Genomic DNA, 20,907 nt, shown 5'->3' on the forward strand with positions numbered 1-20,907 from the left:
TCCTACTTAATGGTTATAGGGAAGTGCCAAAGTCAGTTCAAACACCTTAATCCAGAGGCCTGCGCTGGCTCCTGGAGTCAAAGTGAGAGTAAATACATTTAATGTAACAATAGCATAATAACAGTAAATATATATAAACTCCGCAATGCCCACCCGACCTCCTTCAATGGCTTAGAACACTTCATTCTCCATGGTGCTCCAGAATAGAATTCCATTCGACCTGGCAGAGACGAGTCTTCTGGGAGAGTTGGGATGGGAAGAGAAGTGGGTGGCCAGCACAGCAGTGTCCCCGGGGCGGGGTGCAGTAGCACAGCAAGAGGAACAGTTCCCAGTCCCCCGGGCGTAAAGGCAAGCAAATAGGGCCACTCTGGTCCCTGCAGCAAAAGGCACCAAGCAGGGGAGAGCTAGACGGTCCCTGCCCCTTCTCTCTGCCCAGGAAGCAGAGGGAGCGAGCTGAGAGCTTAGGTCCTTCATTATGTCCCATTGGCATCCCAGCCAAAAAGTGTGCTGAGAGGGGGCTGCGGAGCCGGATCTTCTCTGGAAGCCAGGAGAGAAGAGGGAGATGGGTTGGGAGAGGCAAGAAGCTGACTTCCAAGCACCTAGGGTCAGGAAGGAATGTTGGCTGTAGGGAAAAGGGATGTTGACTCACCTAGCTCACAGAGGCGTGGTGGGGTCGCTCAGGGCTCGGGAATGACTCTGGGGACACAGAAATTGCAGTGTTTAGATGGTCTTTATTGTGTGTGTCTCTCCCTGCTTCTCAAGATTCTTTTTTGACCTCTGACCTTGATGCCTCTCAGCCAGGCCTAGTGGAGAGGAGAAAGGCAGACTGGATAACAAATCCAATCCGAGCATCAGCTGAGAGTTTAATATCTGCTTCCTCTACTCCCCAATTTACCAAATGGTCAGAAAAGCCCATCCAGACAGAGACCACCTGCTCCAGGCTTACTGCAGGGACTCACCTGCCGGGACAGCCCTAAGATCCCTCCACTGCTCAGAGCGGGAGTACTGCTCCCAGGGTTGGGGGGCTGCAGGCTGGGGCTGTTTCTTGGTCCTGGGGACACATCTCCAGAAGAGTCAAGTGTTTCTGAGGCTGGAGGGGAAGCTAGGGTGAGAATGGGTATAAAACCCCTCCATGTTACCTTAACCAAGCTCCTCTGGTGAGGAAGAAAAAGCTCCATAGCAACAGGAAGCTGTGAGTCGCTATAGCAATCCAGTTGCAAGAGAACCCCCCTACCAAGAGGCAGGAAATTGTCAGCAGCATCATTAGAGCAACCAGGGAAGAAGCGACAGGAAACTAAGAATTGCCGTGGTGAACCAGGAGGGTACAACAGGAAGCTGAGGCAGTTTCCATAGAAACTCAAGGAGAGCTAGAGAGAAAGGTACAGAAGTGCTTCTTAGCAAAAGGCTGCTGTAAGCATCTCCCTAGCAACCAGATGGAAGGCTCTTTTAGCAATGGGGAAGCTGTGTGTGGTTGTCATGGCAACCGGGCTACTGGGCTAGAAAAAGGAATTGCTCAGCAAAAGGCAGCCTGAACATCATGACCCAGCGGTTGGGGGCCACCCCTTGAGAGGTGCCTCACCCAGGGAAATCTGCTTGACGTCCAGATCCCAGGCCTCCTCCTCGACGCGGGCAGGCAGGGAGCAGGCTCCCGGTGAGAGGCCGGGAAGGGACGGGCCAGCGTGCTCAAAGGATGACACGGCTACGGAGGCCCGGGTGCGGGCGGCTGCAGAGAGTGGGGAGTTGGGGTGGTGGGGTACTGGTGTGGAAAAGTCCTCCTGACTCCACGGAACAGCTCACAGAGGGCTTCCCAAGGAGTCCCACAGTTTGGGAAGAGATGCCCACTTAGTATCCTTCCAGATGTCTCCCCATTGTTTTTGTATCAAGGTCTGACTTCTGGGAAATGCCCCCCAGCACCCTGGACCTCACCTCTTCCAGTGAGCAGGGCACTCAGTGTCCGTTCCCCAAGAGCTTTAATGTCCAGGAAAGGTTTATTCCCAATGCCCATGGAAACCATCTGCTGCACTCGGAGTTCTAGGGAACAGAGACCCCGTCTGTTACTTTCTCTTGGCCCTCCTGCCTCAGCTTCATTACAACCCTGTGCACTCTCCCGTCTCTTTCCCGACTCTCACTACACCTCTCTTCTTTTTTCTGGTATCTCCCCTTCCTTGACTGTCAGGGCATAGACTGTGATAGTGACCTTTCGCTTCCTTTAGACACACGACTGCTCTCTCCTATATATTTCATCCTGCCCATTTGGTTTCCTAACCACCTGATTTTGCGTGTGTGTGTGTGTGTGTGTGTGTGTGTGTGTGCGCGCGTGCGTGCTAGGTGTTGGTTGATGCTCACTTTCCACATAGTTTTATGGCTGACCCTCTTAGTTGTTTGGGTGTGTAAGCCGGGCTGGCTGTCTAACAAGCTCCTGGAGGAAATTTCTGTCTTAGTCCCCTGTCTCTGGAGGGGTGAGGAGATTACAGATGTTCCTGTTAATTTCTACATCTGCAGCACTGCCAACTTTTATGTGGGCTCTGGGATTTGAACACAGGTCCTCACACTTGCATGGCAAATGCTTTTTCCCCAGTGAGCCCTCTTCCTGGCCCCTGACATTAAGAGCAAAAGTGTTTTTACATGTCTTTGTGGTTTATAAAGTTCTACCATGCATGTCAGCTTACTCAGCCCTTCTGATCACTTTAAGCTGATGAAAGAACAATGCAGCTCTCAAATGAATAGAATGATTCAGAGAATCACAACAAAAACCCAAATTGAAACCCAGCACTAACCTATAACAAAGAAAAGATCATTAGTCCAGGTCACACAGTAAGCAAGGAACAGCAGTTCATAGACCCCGGTCACTGTGCAGTTTGTGGAGACATTTGCTCTCATTCCTTGGCAATTTCTAGCTTTCTCTTTCCTCATAGCTAATTTCTGTCTTAGCAATATCTTTTAAACCAAACTTTGAATCTACCCCCTCTCTGGGTATGAAATACAGAGTTTCTCTGTGTAGCCCAGGCTGTCCCGGAACTCATTCTGTAGATCAGGCTGGCACTGAACTCAGGGTGGCTTCTGCTTCCCGAGTGCTGGGATTAGAGGTGTGCACCCCCACCGCCTGGTTGCATCTTTTCTACCTCCTGTACAGTTTCCCAAGCCATTTTCACACTCTTTAGAAGCCCTTCGCCTGTAACTCTGATTCCAAGCGGAAAATCCCTAATGGCCTTCTCGTTACCCTTGTTGTGGGCTGCCTGTCTCCACAGAAGCTGAGCAATGGAACTTGTCCACTTGAGTTTCGTCTCTGGCGAAGTAGCCTGCAGAGTGTATGCTTCCCGCGCACGCCGTCGCCGGAACCACAGTTCAAAACAGAGCCCACTGTCCCCGATGTTTTCTGTCAGCCCCATGTCAGCCGTCTGAGGAAGGGCAGAAGAGACTGGGTTATGAGGACGGAGGTGCCCCTCGTTAGGGGGCACTGCACTGGCAAGTGCTATGTTTAGCTTAGTCGGTGCTCAGTAAATATTCACTCAACGTTTGCCAGATACCAGGCAAGCTACACTGCTTAACAAGCCCCATTGACAGACGGGAGAGTGAGGCTCACTCAGACACGAAGCAACCTTCTCAGGGTGTATTATCAGCATGTCTATGCTATTCCAAACACGGACATTTTTCTGTCCTACCGCTTAAGAGACAGAACCAATACAAGGGCCACTGCAAACCTTTTCTCATCCCACCTGGCCTGATCCAGGACCCTGGGCTGCTATGGATGCTTATTTTCTAGACACCTAAAGCAATGCCTGCCTCTTGAGCTCTATTTAGTTCAGTGAAATTGAGAGGTGTGTGTGTGTGTGTGTGTGTGTGTGTGTTGTTCTTTTTCCTCATATAATGGGGCCAACTCAAAAGATGGGTATAATTTTTTTTCTAGACAAGGTTTCTCTGTGTAGCGCTGGCTGTCCTGGAACTCACTTAGTGGGCCCAAACTCAGAGATCCGCCTTCCGAAAGCTGGAATTAAAGGCGTGCACCACCGCCACCCGCAGACATGTATTCTTAACAGGAAGCTGTTTTTCCATTCTACTTTAAAATGCCTTCTTCGTCTTTAGCATGAGTTATATGGAAAACCCAAAGGGGTTCACTAACGACAGGGATTTCTTTCACCTTCTGACACCCTGAAAGTGGTGACTAGAGTCTGAAACCGGTTTTAGGTGATGAAGATTCTGAACCTGGCATTCTGAGTTCCCAGGAAGAACATGGCTCCACCCCCCCACTCCACGTGGTATACCTTGAAAGCCTGCTTGTAAACAAAGGTCTCAGATCCTCCTTCAGAACCCTTGAACTTGCTGAATAAGAGCAGGTCTTCAAAGAGAAAGACATGGCGCAGGCACTTTTTCCGGCCACAGATGACAGTGAAAGGGTCCCGATGCAAGAGCTGCCCCTGTTCCTTTAGATCTATCTGGAGAGAGAAGGAAAGGTCAGTCTAGGAGGTCTTTGTGTGACGTTATGGGACATAGGGGATTTGGAGGGAAAGGGACCTGTTGGCTGTTGGCATGGTTAGGAAGTCAGGAAGGGCCTCTAGACCTATTCTGTCTCCCCTGCACACATGTCTACAGCACAGTCATTCCTACAAACTTTAAAAGATGCACTGCAGAGTTGGTGCCCAGCCTGCCACGGGGAAGTCTGTGCATACTGGAGACGCAGAAAGAGAACCAGCAAAGAACACGGGTAGGTCCATCTAGAGCAGAGGTTCTCAACCTTCTAATGTTTCAATCCTCTGATACAGTTCCTCATGTTGTGGTGACCCCCGCCCCCAAATTAAAACAAACAAACAAAAAGAGAAATAATTTCTGTTGCTACTTACTAACTGTAATTTTTGCTACAGTTATATACATCATAATGTAAACATCTGTGTATTCTGATGGTCTTAGGCAACCCCTGTGAAAGGGTCTTTTGATCCTCCAAAGGGTTGAGATCCATAGGTTGAGGACTGCTGATCTAGAGGGAGTTCTGAATCTGGAATCAGTGTGGGAACGAGAGGAGGTAGAGGAAAATATGGAAGGCCAGAGAAGTGGAGCAGACCGGGAAGGAGAAGAATCAGGGATGGAACAGAAGAGTGCTGGGCAGATGAAGGAAGAGCAGAGGATGTTGGACAGAACTTATTTATAGATGAGGCAACAGAGGGCTAGAAGGAGCCTGGGGCCGCTGCCCTGGGCTCTAGTTTTATGGTCAGTCGCCCACACTTTCTAAGTGGACCAGGACCTTACCTCACAGCCTCGAACAGCGTCCACCGCGAGCAGATCTCTGCCTCGGGCCTCTTGTTCCTGAAGCAACTGTACAGCAGCCCTGAGGGCTTGGCGTTCGGAGCTTAGCTCAGGCCCAGCTTCCCTCAGGAGCTCCTCCAGGAGCTGTCCATACCGGGCTAGCTGCTCCAGAGGCTGCTGCAGGGCCCGGGGCAAGCAAGGGCCGCTCTCTATGGAACCCTAGGGTGGGACCGTAGCAGGGGATGAAAAGAGGAGCTGGGGCTGGTAGGAGCTAAAGTCTGGGGATAAGAATGTGAGAGGCTGGGTACAGGCTTTGGGGAACAGAGGACCAAATACTCTTAAAGGTAAGGAAAGTGGCCTGCAAGACTCAATGGGTAAAGGTGCTTTCTATTAAGTCTGACAACCTGAGTTTCACTCCCGGGATCCACATTTCAGAAAGAATTGACTCGTGCAGGTTGTCCTCTGACCTTTACATTGGCACTGAAGTGTACATGCATATGTATGTATGTGTACATATATTTATTTTTTGATTTGTCATTTTAAGAAATATTTATTTATTTTATGTAGACACACCAGAAGAGAGCATCAGATCCCATTACAGATGGTTGTGAGCCACCATGTGGTTGCTGGGTGAACTTAGGACCTTTGGAAAAGCAGTCAGTGCTCTTAACCACTGAGCCATCTCTCCAGCCCCTATGCATATATTTATATGTGTGTGCACACATGTTCCAATAATAAAAATGTAATTTTTTTTCTTTTTTTTTCATATTTTTTCTAAGTAAAGAGAGAGAGAAAAAAAGTAGAGGTAAGAGAGACAGCCCGGAACCCAAAGGGGGAGAACCACGTCCTAGCACAGAAGCCCTCTGGCTTTTACAGCCACGTTCACACCTTTCCATATGAAATCCTTGATTCTTATGTTCCTAATTGGACACAGTGCCACTTCCCTGCTTATCCTATGGAGAAACAGGCCGAGGGGCCGAAGAGATACCCAGCAGTTAAGAGCACTCACTGCTCCTGCAGAGGACCCTGGTTCAGTTCCCTGCACCCACACAGTGGCTCACAAGTATCTGTAACTCCGGCTTCAGGTGATCTGATATCCTCTTCTGGCCTCCCTGTGCATTAGACACAGTCATAATTCACACATGCCTACAGGTGGATAGTTATACACACAAAATAAAAATAAATAAATCTTAAAACGAAGCAAGTAAGCAAACAAAACAACAAAACGGAGGCCCAAGGAATCAAGAGTTTGGTCTAGATTCCTTCCAGTGGGAGGCTTGGGTAAGAGTTCAGCCTCTTCTGTCTCTCAGTGCAATGCCTGGAGACCCTCCTGGTTCCCAGACAGCAGCCTAGGAAGTTACCAGAGATTCCAGGAGAATTTCCTGGGCACATCCATAAAAGATGGTTTTCCCTGAGGGTTCAAGGTGGGGTGAGTTCTTAGGTCTTCCTGGTCCTTTCTCCTAATATTCTACTTATTTCTTGTCTGTGTGTGTGCATGTGTGTATGTGTGTGCATACACTCGTGCGGTTATGAACATACTTGTAGTCAGTCTGAGGATAACCGACAGTTCTCTCATTTAGCCGTGGCTTCTGAGACGGAGCTCAATTGTTGGTCTCGGCAGCAAGTGACCTTACCTACTAAGCCATCCCGTCGACCCGCTTTCCTAAGAAGGAAAGTTTACCTTGAGCGAGGGGGTGACCGCAGCCAGACTGCTCTCCAGTTTGTGCCTGTGCTTCACGAACTGTGCATAGAGGTTGAACTGGTCCCCCTGTGACAGTAAGGAAGACATAGTGAGTGTCCCTGCCTGGTGAGGGACCTAAAGGTCTTCTCCCATCGCTACCAACCAAGGAGGGATAAGCAGAAGGCACCCTGCCTGCCAAGGATTATAAAGGCCACACAACACTTGAGGACCAGTAACACAGGGGCCAAGGTGAGGTCCGGGGCCCTCGGGACTTCTCAAGTGGGAGGGGCAGCTGCTGTGGGATGGCGGATAGGGCAGAACACCGGAAGGTGTTCTTGGACACGGTGGATTGCTCACATGGCGAAGGAAGCAGGCTCCGATGCGCAGAGGGTGGGAGGTGCAGCCCTGGAGTTCTTGCAGGAAGTGTGTCCCGTGGAAGCTGCGAAGCCTCTCTCGGACGCTCAGGGCTGCAGCCCAGGTGCATCGAAGCTCAGGAGTGAACTCAGGCCCGGGCGGTGGCACTGGCTCATTCAGGGTGGTTACGTATTCCTGTTCACAGGCAATCAGTTCGGACACTACACGCTGCTGGGCACTGTGGGTATACCAGAGTGGCAGAGGTGTCACTCTGGCACGGGAAGGAATCACTACCCTCAACAGTACAATGTCTTTTACGCTTGCTTATTAGACACAATTGGTCTAAACTCTCACCTGATGCTTCGTTTGCGTTCCATGCGAGGGGTACCTATTCCCCAGGGTCCATCTGGCCCTCCAGCCCGGCCCAACAGCACGTGTTCTCGCGGTGAGCACGTCCTGTCTACCACCTCGGTACTGGTGACCTCCAGTCCTCGAATCAGCACAGCCCTCGGGGGTCTTCCATCTGCTTCTGGAGCTAGCTCAAGGCCTTCTTCCTCATAGTCCTCCCCACATGGGGTCAGAGAGCAATGCGATGGGGCTGCCCGTGGTCCAGGGCTGCTGGGAAGCAGCAGGGAGCTGAGGCTGGGTGAAGGGCTATGGGCTCCGTGCTGGGCCCCTGCACTGCTGGCACTGTCTGCCCGACGTCGTCGGTGACTTCTAGGACTGGCTTCCTCTCCCAGCTGCTGCTGAATCCTTCTTTCCAGCTCTTGGCAGCGCGCTCGACATCGGCCCCACTCTCGAAGGGCTGCGGGGCTGCCCAAGTCCAGGGCCAGGGCTCGCATCTCTTGGAAGGTGCCTGCACTGGGCTCTGGGGCCCTCCTCAGGGCTAGGGCTGCCAGCACGGCTTCACGACCAGGCCCAGCTCCTGCTAGCCTAGCAGAGCCCTCATCTACCCATTCGTGTGCCTACAAAAGCCGAACAGGTTGGAAGTAGAGAGAAAAGGTGAGGACACACACCACTCCCAAACACATATCCCCTTCCCAACGGCTCCTCAAGAGCATCACCTTCCCGCCCTTCTTCTGCCCCAGCATCCCAGTATACACATGGAGATGGGGTGGGCACAGAAAAGCTAGGACTTATATGGAGTCAGGTTTGCACTAAGCCTTTTCACATGGAGATGCATCTAACTTTCACAGTAGATGTGTAAATGCCTACAAAGGACCTTTCTCGGGGTTCAGGTCACTCAGCCTGGGCATGGTAAAAGTCCAAACCGAGAAGATGGGCTTCCAAAGTACCAATCTTATTTCTTTCTTCCTTCTGTTCTTCATTCCTTCCTTCCCTTCTTTCGATTTGTTTATTTGTTACACAGTGTTCTGCCTGCATGCGTGCCTGCAGCCCAGAAGAGGGCACCAGATCTCATTATAGATTGCTATGAGCCACCAGCTGGTGGCTGGGAATTGAACTCAGGACTCTGGAAGAGCAGTCAGTGCTCTAACCACTGAGCCATCTCTCTGGCCCCAAGTTACCACTCTTAACAACTGCCTGACCCGGGCTGCAGAGAGAACGTCAGCTCAGAAGGCTGTCCTGTACTGACCTGCTGGAAGAAGCGCTGTAGCCGTAGGGCCCGATGGAGACTGCTCTCGACCTGCTCCAGCCGTTGTTCAAAGATATCTAGAACTTTCTGGGACGTGATGTCTTCTTCCAAAGCCAGTGCTTCCCGGGCTTGGACTAGGCGTTCCTGAAGAAAGGGGTCTGTGTTCAGACTTGAGTTTTTTCCAGTGACACCTCTGCCCCCATCTCCTCTCTGTCCTTACCTGCACCTCCGTGCTAAAAGCCCGGAATCGAAGTTCTGTCTCTTGCAGGACTGACAGTGAGTTCCCGGGTATGGTGAAGCTGGCCAGCTGCTCTTCCCCTGGGCCAGACAGCCACTGTAACACCTGAGACAGAGTAGAGGTCTGTGAGGATGGGGAGTCTGTATGGTGGCCAGGCCGGGGTTCATTTGGCCAACGCCACCCCAATGTATAGAACCTTGTCCATCTTTGTCTCGCTGGTGCTGTGGGATTGACGGCAGTGAATGATAACTGTCCCCACAGGATAAATGAGATGCTGGTACGCCATCTTTGGAGAGGTGTCATATGAGGCAGAGCTGGGAGGTGGCACAGGTTAGTGTGTCAGGGCATGGCCAGGATGAGGAGATAAAACTGGTATGAATGAAAGGCAAGGGGCTGAAAGTTACCGGAATGTAGGCATCTAGGACAGCCCAGGAGATGGGTGTATGTGTGAGTGGGTGCCCAGCTGTACTTTCTTATGTAGGTTGGAATCCTCTACTTGTTCTGAAACGTTTGTCTAATGTTTTCCTCCAGAGAAAGACTGGAAGCTGGGGTGGAGCTGCTGGAAAATGAGAAGTCTCAGGAAGTTCCTAAAGGCCGGTGCCCACAATAGCCACGTTAGAGCTCTGTGCTGAATTAATTTGCTTCTCATCCTGCCCACCAGTGCATTGTACTAGCTGTGTAAGAATGGGCCACCCAGCAGCAGCGTCTCATGCTTGGCAGAGCTACATCTCAAAGCTAAGCACTTTAAACTCCAAATTCTGTTCCTCAAATACATTTTTAAATGGGTGGAGACAGCTAATCAATAGAGACAGACCCCTCCAGATAGAACAGCAGAAGCTGAGAGGCAACTTCTCCAGAACACAATGTCCTGGCTCCCCTTCAGCGCTGACTTTGAGATGACCCTTCTCATTCTAGGAGCGGGAGGACGGAAGCTGGAAGAACACGGTTCCATGTTCAGTATTAACAGAGATGCTAATATGCAGAGACTAGGCTCCTCACCTGCTGGACTTGGCGCCGGCGTTGGCGTTGTTCCTGGTGCTGCACACGTAGGTTGGACAGACGTACAAGTTGGTGAATGGCCTCATCTACCTCCTGGTATAGCACAGCTGGGCCTGGGCCCTCGATCCTGGGGAAAGAAAGGCGATGTTGAGTCTCTGCCCTGGTCAAGCTTTTTCAGTTCTATCTTTGTACCCTCAGGGATGCAAACATCAGGGACTCAGTCTTGTACCGAGCCTCCCTTACTGAATTAGCCTGGCTGAGATGTTTAGCATCTCTCATCCCCCAAGTCCTCGTTTGTAATCATAACTAGCACATGGGGATGCTGTGGAGGTTGTGAGTATAAAGGCACTGTTACCTTGTCCAGCTAAATGTAGAGTGAGGATTATCTGTCACTTAAAGTTTAAAACGGCTCTCTGCTGACTCCCTCTACCCCCCCCCCCACTTGATTCTGCACACCCGTCTCTCTTACTTGCTGCTATGGGTGGAGCGCAGGCGCATCAGGATGGATCCTCCGTTCCTCTGTAGTGCCGTCAGCCGAGGATCTGCCAGCACCTTTTGCAGGGGCTCGGGCATTCCCACCGACTCCTGGGGGACAATGAAACATTTTGAGTTCCACTAGAGAGTGCTCAGCCCTGTCCCATCCCTCTTACATCTGCCATTAAGCCGGCCACTCCATACCTCTTCTTTGGGTTCGGCTGCTCCCTCCAGCTCCTCAATGGCCTGTCGTACAGAGGTCAGCACACCTTGGCACAAGTTGCACAGCTTTGCCACTTCCTGAAACCCACACAGATAGAGTTAAGGAATAGGGTTCAGGATAATATGGCAGTGTGGCACAGGCCTTTAATCCCAGCACTCAGAAGGCAGAGGCAGGTGGATCTCTGTGAATTTGATGTTAGCCTGGTCTACAAAATGAGGTTCAGGAGAGTGAGGGCTATAAAGAGAGACCTTGTTTCACACACACACACACACACACACACACACACACAAACAAAGAAAATGAAAGCAAGCAAGCAAGCTGGCCACAGTACGAAGATGGGAACACTGGAGACTCTTGTGGAAATAATGTTGGGTTCAGTTGCTGACTTTGTTGCTTTCAAGTTACACAGTATCAAACAAGCTTATAAACCCTAAAACTCATTTGACTCAATAGTGAAGTCAGAATAAAAGTGGATTTTGTAAAATGTAAGGAAAATGCCTGGTTCCAAGCATGGCTCTGACAATACAGCTTAGCGTGCATTTCTGGTCTTTACTCTGAGTTCTGCCTCCCCTTTATCTGCTTTCTCTCTGATTACACAACCATACTAAGAAACCCTGTTTGTATTCATCTGAGGTTGTGCTGATTCTTCTGTCCTGAAATTCTCACAACAATGGTGGCTACCTAGAGACCATGCACAATGGTACATTTGATGGCGGAAGACCCTGCTTTTTGTGATACTGTGTAGAGCACAGAAAGGGGCACCACCATCTCCAGAACGGAGGTAAAGTGACTTGCCAGGTCACATGGAACCAACTTCTCAGCTCTCAGAACTTTCTAGAAACCCAAGGAACTATCACACATACCTTTCTACTTGTTTCATGATATCATGGTATCTCCCATTAGCAAGCATACGTTACTTAATGTCAAGTTAAGAATTTGACATACTTGGGGGCGGGGCAGGAAGCTGGAAAGATTGCTCGGTGGTTATGATCAGGCATTGCTTTATCAGAGGACCCAGGTTTGATTCCCAGCACTCACAAGTAGCTAAAAACTGCTTGTAACTCTAGATTCAGGGGTTCTGATGCCCCTGGCCTCTAAGGACACCCACATACATGGTATTTACTCACACAGACCACACACACACACACACACGCTTAAAAATAAAATACATCTTAAAAAAAACATTTAAAAAGAATTTTAAAAAATTGGGTGGTGGCTGAAAAGATAGTTCAAGGGTTAAGAGCCCTCATTGTAACTGGGTGGTGTGGCACATAGCTTTAATTGAAGCTCTCAGGAAGCATAGGCAAGTAGATCTCTGTGAGTTCAAGGCCAGCCTGCTTTATAGAGCCAGTTCTAGGAGAGTCAGGGCTGCACAGAGAAACCATGGAGGAAGGAGGAGGAGGGAGGGACAGAGGAGAAACACTTGTTGCCCTTGCAGAGGGTTGGGGCTCAGACTCCAGCCTCATATCTTGTTGCCTTATAACCTTCTGCAATACCAGGGGATCTGATGCCTCTTCTGAATTCCAGGGCAATAGACACAAGTGCAGAGTACACACAATGCACGCAGGAAAAACATTCATACATTAAAAAAAAAAAAAAAAAAGATTTCAACAACCCCCTTCCATCTTCCCAACGGCCAACACTTGTTCACAGTTCACGAGTCAGAACTATTTTCTGAACCGAATGGAGCTGTATCTTTCCCAGCCCCGTGGTTATGTTTGTATTTGTCTTTTCTCCTCACTGTTCTTTGCTGGGTCATTACCAGCTCCCAGGATCCTAGGTGCTGAAAGAGCTTACCTGGTGTATCTCTGCCCAGTGGCTGGGGGAGAGGTCCCTGTGGCCTCCTAGGTCCCACTGTAGCTCCTCTGGCTTGGCCACTCTTTTCAGGTCCTTCTCTGACAGAAACTCAGATCCCTATAGACATACAAAAACAGGAGTTTTCTGCACGGGCTCCTGGCGATTCAGACCAATCTGGGAGATCAAGCTTCCTCTCCCCTTTCCATTACCACTGGGAAACTAGGTGGGAAACAACCAACCTGAAATTCACAGAGTTCAGCTGGAGGGTCTTCATGAATGAGGATCACCAGGCGCTGAATGACCGGAGGGTCGCCTGAGTCCTAAGGGCAAAGAACATCCCTACATGTTGGACAGCTGAATGACTCGGAATGACAGCCACTGGGGGAAAGTGAGAATCTAGGGAACAAGCCTGTCTCAAGCAGTTGATTACCTGAAGCTGACTCAAGGCCGGAAGAAGTGCTGGAGGCAGCGGGGGTGCCTTGCGAAGGTCAAGGAGGATGGTCAGCCCCAATAACTGCAAATCAGGCCTGTGGAGGCAAGGATAACCAAAGGTGTGTGTGTGTGTGTGTGTGTTCATGTTGATGAGACAACAAAGACCAAAGACGAATACAGACCTTCTGGTTAGCACTGACAGTCTTCGGAAGTTAATACTACCATATTTGGGAAGCAATGGTCAATGTCTGGGTCTTATGCCCAATAGGCAATCTAATCATCAAGAGCCTGCGTTGACGGCTATTAGCTCAGAGGGCTGGAACTCTATGTGCCACAACGGTATAAATTCAGGGCCGTAGCATTTGCCAACAGGCACTCGGTGTACACAAAGTGTTTGCTGGATGAATAGACCTGTGCAATGACAGTCTGGGTGCTGTCATAAAGTCCAGAGAGAGTCAGCAGGGTTGACTTTGAAGGTCATGAAAGGTATCCCACAAGTCAGAACTGTAAGGCCAAGGCTTGAAAATCTGAGGGTTGAACTCGTAGGCCAGTGCCCTGACTGCACATCAACGCCCAGGGTGCTGAAGTCTGGGATGCTTACCTCAGCAGTGAGTGGAGGTAACAAAGGACAGTGCCCAGTGTCTCTTGGGACGGTGGGGGCTCCTCCGGAAGGCTCGGAGGTGGAGGTGTAATCGTCAGCAGAGCTCTCCCGGTCTGATCTATCCCTCCTGGAGACACAAAGTGGCCAGGCTGTCCTGGCTGGGATCAATCTTTGACTACCTCCCTTCCACCTTCCCTCCCCCACACCAAGTCCACTTTACTTTCCCAAAGCCCCTACCCACCTACCCTGTGTGTGTTTAACATGTCCTTGTCTGAGCGTGCGCACACATGTATGCATGTGTATAGAGACCAGAGGTCATTGTAAGGCACCTTTCTCAATCACTGCCCCCCCTTTTGTTTTGTTTTTTTTTTTAAGACAGGATTTCACCGTGTAGCTTGGGCTGTCCTGGATCTTACTCTGTAGACAAGGCTGGCCTCAGACTCAGAGATCTGCCTGCCTCTACTTCCTGAGTGCTGTGATTAAAGGTGTGCATCTCCACTGCCTGGCTACCACCCCACCTTTTTTTAAAGACTCTGTCTCTCACTGGACCTGGAGAAGTTCTGGTTCAGCTAGACTATCTGGCCAATGAGTACAAGACACCCACCTGTCTCCACCTTCCCTCTCTTTCCTGCACTAGGGTGACACATCCATGCTATGCCCAGCTCTTACGTGGAGGCCAGGGATCTGAACTCAGTTCTTACTCTTACAAAGCAGGCACTTTGCCGACTGAGCCATCTCCCCAGCCCCGTTTATTCACGGATGCTCACTGACCAGTCAAAATGAAGAATCCAGATGCCATCAAGTCCCAAGCTACAGGTGGGTCATCCAGAACAGAAACTGGGGGGGTCTCTTCCGGGAGACTGTCTCCTTTTACATCCTGCACAGTCTCTAGGGGCTGTGTTGGGGGCTCGGATGGGAACCATTCCGGACCTGTGACTCCTGTGCAGACAGATGCAGGGTTACTTTATTCTGTTCCCAGTCTTCTCCCTTGGCCCAGCTTGTTTGGTCCTTGCCCATGGACCTCACCCGCATCTCACCTGTTGTACACTCCGGGGGCAACTCCTCTTTCTCACTCTCTCTAATGCCCTCTTCTGGAGGCTCACCGTCTTCTGGGGGTGCAGGCTCTTTTTCTTCTGCTGGCTTGACTTCCTCTTTTGATTCAGACTCTGGCTTCCCAGAATATTCTTTCTCCTTAACCAGGCTGCCTTCTGCAGGTTCCTGTTCACTGGGTGAGGGCAGACTGGCAAGCACTTCCTGCTGTCTAGTCTCTTCTTTGTCCCTGGGGCTGAGTGGGGTACTCTCCCCTCCCCGGCTTACAGCACCTCTGCCCGCAGCTCGCTTCTTTCTTCTGTTTCCTTTGCCGGCCCTTCGAGGGGTACCAGGTGGTCCCTCAGCCCCCTGGCCCACTCCTCCCACAGCCTCCCCTGGCAGGAGGCAGGATTCAGAGGCTTCCCCCAGAGCCTCTGCTTGGGGCTCTGGTGCCTCGAGGACTGGCACATCTGGGTGAGCCTCAGCCCCTGAAGGTGAGTTGGAAGAGGTTCCGGTGCTACTTCCTTCACCGGGTGGACGTGCCCCATCCTGATCCCGAGACCCTAGGCCTTTCTGATTCATCCATGCCCTGTGTCTCCGGTGCCGGCCCTTCCCTCCAGTGGTCTTACGAGCGGGTACTGTGCGGGTCCGGGAGAGGCCCGAGGCCTCGGCGTCTATGGGGCTTCCCCTCACAGGCAGGGTCACCTCCAACAGCTCCACATATTCACCCTCCGGACCTTCTGCAGGAGCATTGTGTCCATCTCCAGGGCTCCGGGTACCAAGTACCTCCTCCGGGAGCGGAGAGCTAGGAAGCCCGGGAGGTCCAGAGGGCAGTTCTGGAGGCAATGTGCTTGGCTGATGTCCCACCATGAGGCCCTCTTTGTGCACAAACCTTGGGCAGACAAGCTCAGCCCAGGGCAGCCGCTGAATTCCGGAAGGTGCAGACAGAAGGCAGGTGTTGAGGCGCCCTGTTGGCCGGTCCTTGTTAATGCCTTGTAGCCACTCAGGTGTGAATAGGTAGGCACAGGCTTCATTGGGCACTGGGAGCTCCTGTACCCGTCCACCTCCTGGGGCCAGACATTTCAGTGCCAGACGAGGTGCTTGGGCTGCAGAAGGCACTACCTGCAGGTAGAAGTCTCCAGGGCGCAGCAGCTGCCAGGGAAGAGCTGCTAGCTGCACTACTACCTGCTCATGCAAGCAGAGTGGCCAGCCCTCATGGAAGAAGAGGAATCCACTATACTGGGCCTGGAGAGAGAAGTAAGAGGCTATACACAAGACCTCTGCTGAAGAAGCCAGCAGGAGGGGGCCGTGAGAATAATTCCACAGTCCATAGGCAGGACTGGCCTTATGTCGGGTGGGTTAAAATCCCTAAGGGACAGGAAAGGAGGTCATGTGCTAGAAGAAGGACCCAGAAGGCAGGTTTATGTTAAGTCGATACATGACTGGACAGTGGAGAGGTAGGCGGAGAAAAGGTAGGCAAACAGAGGAGGAGCAGGGATTGGGGGGAGAAACAAAGATGGAGCTGGAGAAGGGTGGTCTGGATCCAGGTGGACTTAGTTGGCGTTAGGTAGATTTGAGTATTTTAAGGGATTGTTTAGGTCTTTTATCTCATATAGATGGGCAGTTTGTCTATTGTATTTAATCTTATTGTGTAAAGGGTTTGTAGATTGAGAATCTAATATATAAACCTACAGTGAAGAGCAACCGGGCTTTGGAATAATGTTTGTGCTGGGCAGTAATGGAGCTGGGAAGGGAACCATGTAGATAGCGGTTTGGACCGAGTGACAGAGTCTGTGAGCTCAGCTCCACACTAGAGTGGCATCCGTGGAGTGAGACCAAGGGGGCCGATAAAGAGATAAACATCAATTTTTAATATCTACTGCAACACCAGGACTATTGATGCTTTGATGGAAAGCGCTTTCCTAGAAAGCTGATTGTTTATGTGGAAAGGTGAGGATTCAGTCATCATAGAGATCTGCTCAACATATGCCCCTGTCTTGGAGGAATCAAAGACAGTTATGCTAGTCTTTATATCTGCAGAAATGAAGAGTCTTTTCTGAATCCAGTCTGAGTCTGAGGGAGCGTTTTAAGATATCCTCAAGGAGGCAATGTTTGAAACTTGTTCTGGAAAAGTCAGGGTCTCTTAGGGGGAGTCAATATTTGTTAAGAGTCAAAATTAAAGAAAAAAAAAAAAAAAAGAATGCCCCTGTATATGGTTAGTATTTGAGTAGTCACAATCATGGGAGGTCAGCAAATGAGACCTAAGGACTCCTTTGGAGAATAGCATTGGGAAGACTATGTCTGTAAGTGGGAGGAAATTAGCTGGGCAGAAAGGGGTTGATGGCCACTCACACAGGCTTCCTGCTGGACCTTGGCGAGCAGGTGCTTAGCAGGTACCAGGAAGTCCAGCGTGTACCTCAGCGCATCCTCCTGGTATGTCCTCTCCACCACCTGGAACACCTGGCCCAACAGGGTTGGGGCTGTGGCTTCAAAGGGTGGGTACAAGGCAGCAAGCGTGCTCTGCACACAGTCTTCCACAGGTTCAGGTTCCTGGTAGAGACAATACCAAAGCTATAGACACCTAGACGTTATAAGCATGGCTCCTTGGGAGGTGGCCAGTGTGCAGACAGCTATGTCCCCTATGGTATGTGCGCAGTGAGTAATCAGAAAATGCTGGCTAAATGAGGCAAGGGATAGGAGGGGCCTGGCCAGACGGTACACACAGGCTTACCATGGCTTCAAGTTTAAGCTTAGAGACTTTGGCTTTAATGATCCAGGGAGAATTCGTTATAATTAACTCTAGTTAGGATTGTTCCAGGCACATGTGAATGGAGGTGGTTGCACACCAGGAGACTGCCCATCCTGTCTGATGCTGAAGAATTCTGGTAGCTGAGGTGGGGTATGGGGTTTCTACACAGCCATTTTGTCAATAGATTCTCCCAGAGCTCACCATCCAGATACCGAGTGGAGACGTACCCACTCACAAACTACTGCATCCCAGAGATGGTTGGTTGCTAGGTGGGAGAAAGAAGACTGCAACTATCTCAGGTCTTTATAGCATCCCTTTTTTTCCAGTCCTAGAACCTGTGGGATTGGCTACAATGTATTGGGTGGAGCCATTTGAAAGAAGATAAAAGACATACCAAAATTCTTGGAGAAGAGAGGATGTGGTCTGATGCTATGTGTTCCAGTTGATTCTTTTTCTCATTCCAGAGGGTTCTGTCTGATAAGCTGGACCCATTGTCTCAAAGGCTAAGCCGTGTCCCATTCTGACCACTTCCAAATGGACCATTCACTGGGATACCTTTCTTCATCTCGTGTCCTAAACAATAGCTTTTGGGTCTATTTCTTTGCAAGTCCATATCTCTCTCAAGATGGCTTTTAAAGTTCCCTTCACCAGAAGTCTTTGTTATAAATGAGGAAACTATTCTGCAGTATTTTTCTCTCTACCTCTCTTTGCATTTATTAGCTCTCTACCCATTGCAGACGGTCTTGCTTTCACCCCAAGACAAAAATTACTTCTTTTACTCTGAAATCTCTCCAGCCAGAGTTGCTTAATCCCGGCTGTTTGGGAAGATTAGGGTATTCAGACACCCCAGAGACCAGCATTCTATGTTATCAGCTCCCAAACTCGGCTCCAAGGTGTGGGCGAGCAGACAGACCCTCAGTGTTCTCAGGACTGTGTACGTGGGTGGGACGAAGGGAAGGGGTGAGGCTGAGTGGGCCCGAGCTCTGAAGTTAGGATCCGGGGAGCTACTGCTTGAGCAGCGAAGCAGCTGCAACCCATTAGGGGCGGTGAGCTCATGGCTGAACAAGAGTCGCAGCCACAGGAAACGGCCTCGGCAGGAGGGGAGGAGGGGTCTGGAGCAGGCGGAGGTGGGCAGGAGCCCAAGACACCAGGCCTCTGGTCGGCTGGGACCAAAAGACGAGCGAGACTGAGTCAGCTCTCACTGGCCTAGTTCCTGTCCTGCTCCAGCCCTCTGAGCGGGTGATGCTTCCCAGGCTCTCCATAGACATGGCAGGGCCTCTCCCCTCCTCCACCCCGCAATGAGCATTACAGGCTGCACCCGCCTGGGCAGTGGGCGCCCAGAATACTTCAGAATACTTCTGGCCGGCAAGTTCCCGGCTTAGCATTCACTCCGGTGGACATGGGTTTTTGGTACCCGAAGTTGCTGCTCCGAGCCTCTACTCCGTGCACAGGATTCCATCCACCTCCCTCCCTGCAGCGGCAGTACTCGGTTCCCTGCAGCTGCGTACGCCTTGGGGAACTTTGTCCCAAAAACTACGGTTTTGGCTCTGGCAACGTCACGCCCACTGGTACTGCGGAACACCCTCTACCCACTCTCATACAGCCCCCTTTCTGTGAGGGAATTTCCCTTTGGACATGCCCTTTGGCCCTGGCCCAGCCACAGCTGTGGCTAGTCCCTCAGGGCCGGATGGGTGGGCCCATCTCACCGGGTTTGGGGACAGGGATGGAAAATGGTGGTTCCAGGCAGGTCAGTTCTCATGACCCAGGACAGTGCCCTTTCCAGGGCTGCCGCCAGACCAACTCGCAGAGGGTCTCCAGAAGTGAAAAACTGGGATAGGGAGGGGGAGGGAAAACTCAGCAAAAGAAGGCTGGGCAGGACAGAGAAGACCCGGGGTGGGATGTGTGCAAAGACCATCGAAGGATGGAGAGGCGGCACAGAAGAAAGAAAGGGTCATGGTAATGCTCGGTGGGGACTGGACAGGCAGCAGGACGGCAGATCGAAGAAAAGGGGGGAGGGGGATGGGAGGGTGGAGAGTCTCCGAAGTGTCGAGCAGCGCTAGGCGGGCACTGGAGGCACGGGGCTGGGGGCCCGGAGCGGGCTGCGCGAAGGCCGAGGGGACATCGGGGTGCTTTAGCAGGACTCACCATGGCTCGGCGTCGGGAGGTGTCCCACTATCGGGCGGGCGGGGCGGGTGAGCCACCGCCTCCCTCCGGGCGCTCAGTCTCGCCGGGTCTGGCTGCAGGACAGCTCGCGCCGCGACCGCGGCTCTCCCCGCTCGCTCGGGAGCACAGGCCGCGGGGCCCCGCCAGGGAGGGCCGAGACGGCCGCCTGCGCAGCCCCGCCCAGCCCGGGACCCCAGCCGAGACGCCCCCCCCCCCCGCCGCGAGCCTGGCCTCCGCTCCCCTAGCTGTCTGCCGCCAGCCGCCCCGCCCCCTCCGAGAACCGCCCAGCTGAGGACGCCCCGGGTTTCCCGCGTCTTCGCTCTACGGAATCAGTTCAGCCACAGCTCGGGACCCTGCAGGGGACCCGCTTAGGTCCCAGGTTGTCCGGCGACCAAAAAAGCCTTCTTCCATCTCTAGAATCCATGACACTTTTCCAGTCCGTAGCCGGGCTTGGCAAGGTTCTGGGGCCCAGACCGACCCACAGGCTTTGGTTCCTTTTAGGTAGAGCTGAAGGCCGAGAAATTAAGGTATTCCCCCTAAGCCTTGGGCGTTTACCCGCCCTTCTTCCCCTTCCACCTTCTTGGGTCTCAGGGCTCCAGGCAACTACAATGGGCTCCTGTGTGCAGTCTGGGGAGGGCGGGGGATGGGGGGAATTACGAAGTAAAGGCTTGGCATAGGGGTTATGTGTCATGGCTGAGAAGCCAGGACCGGGGATCAGGATCCTCCTGCAGGGTCTGGGGACGTTTGGGGAGTTTCTCCACGCTGCCTTAGCCTTTTTCTGTACCGTATACCCCTGTTGCTCTTCCGATAGAGGAGGGGAGGTAGCAGTTCCCGGATTAGACCTCACACTTTGATACTGATGCCAGATCTTTCCTTCTTGTTGCAGGGTGATAGTGGCCCATATGCTAGGGCTCTTGGCGGTGACTATTATCTAACACTTCAGACAAAAGTAGCTAGGTTCCTAAAAAAAAATTTTTTTTAAGCCTCACCCCTTTTGCCTCACCGACCAACTGTGAGTATCGGAGTATCGCTTCTACATTGGAAAATGAAGACCGGGATTGGCTTCTCCCAGAAGGGCTTGAGGAACCTCAGCACAGACAGGGGTTGCCTCTGAGTCACAGACTGGTTCAAAAGAAACATTTTGGAGCCGATCTGAAAGGACCCCGGTTCCCAGAGAGGTGGTGAAGGTGTTGGCATTGCAGTTAGAGGGTGACGTTTATTTAGAAGACGTATGGTAGTGGGTATAGTTGATGAGGCTGGAACAGCAGGAGAGGAAAGGACCTCGGTGATAGGCTCTTTTCACCTTAGGATGCTACATTCTGCCCTTTCTTCTAT

At 51.6% G+C, this 20,907-nt stretch overlaps 1 protein-coding gene across 4 annotated transcripts; it reads right to left on the reverse strand.

The window, feature by feature from the left end:
- Positions 1-153: 153 nt before the first annotated feature.
- On the reverse strand, positions 154-19,657 carry ARHGEF40 (Rho guanine nucleotide exchange factor 40). 4 transcript variants are annotated; one of them, XM_080926894.1, is made up of 24 exons: positions 19,555-19,657; positions 17,013-17,210; positions 14,669-15,905; positions 14,403-14,570; positions 13,632-13,758; positions 13,029-13,125; positions 12,838-12,918; positions 12,599-12,715; positions 10,783-10,878; positions 10,574-10,689; positions 10,105-10,231; positions 9,088-9,210; positions 8,868-9,011; positions 7,628-8,238; positions 7,277-7,511; positions 6,920-7,006; positions 5,242-5,457; positions 4,263-4,433; positions 3,221-3,398; positions 1,927-2,031; positions 1,580-1,723; positions 960-1,090; positions 650-696; positions 154-537 (listed from the first exon to the last, which is right to left on the reverse strand). In XM_080926894.1, exons 1-23 carry the CDS (start codon positions 19,555-19,557, stop codon positions 655-657), a joined length of 4,554 nt encoding a protein of 1,517 aa, XP_080783020.1. In that variant the 5' UTR covers positions 19,558-19,657; the 3' UTR covers positions 154-537; positions 650-654. The 4 variants fall into 4 exon arrangements, with proteins under 4 accessions (XP_080783020.1, XP_080783019.1, XP_080783018.1 ...); XM_080926893.1 differs by having other exon boundaries at positions 154-374; positions 960-1,102; XM_080926892.1 differs by having other exon boundaries at positions 960-1,102.
- Between the last annotated feature and the right edge of the window lie 1,250 nt (positions 19,658-20,907).

Source organism: Micromys minutus (genome assembly GCF_963924665.1).
Source record: "Micromys minutus genome assembly, chromosome: 12".
In the NCBI taxonomy this organism is placed as follows: domain Eukaryota; kingdom Metazoa; phylum Chordata; class Mammalia; order Rodentia; family Muridae; genus Micromys; species Micromys minutus.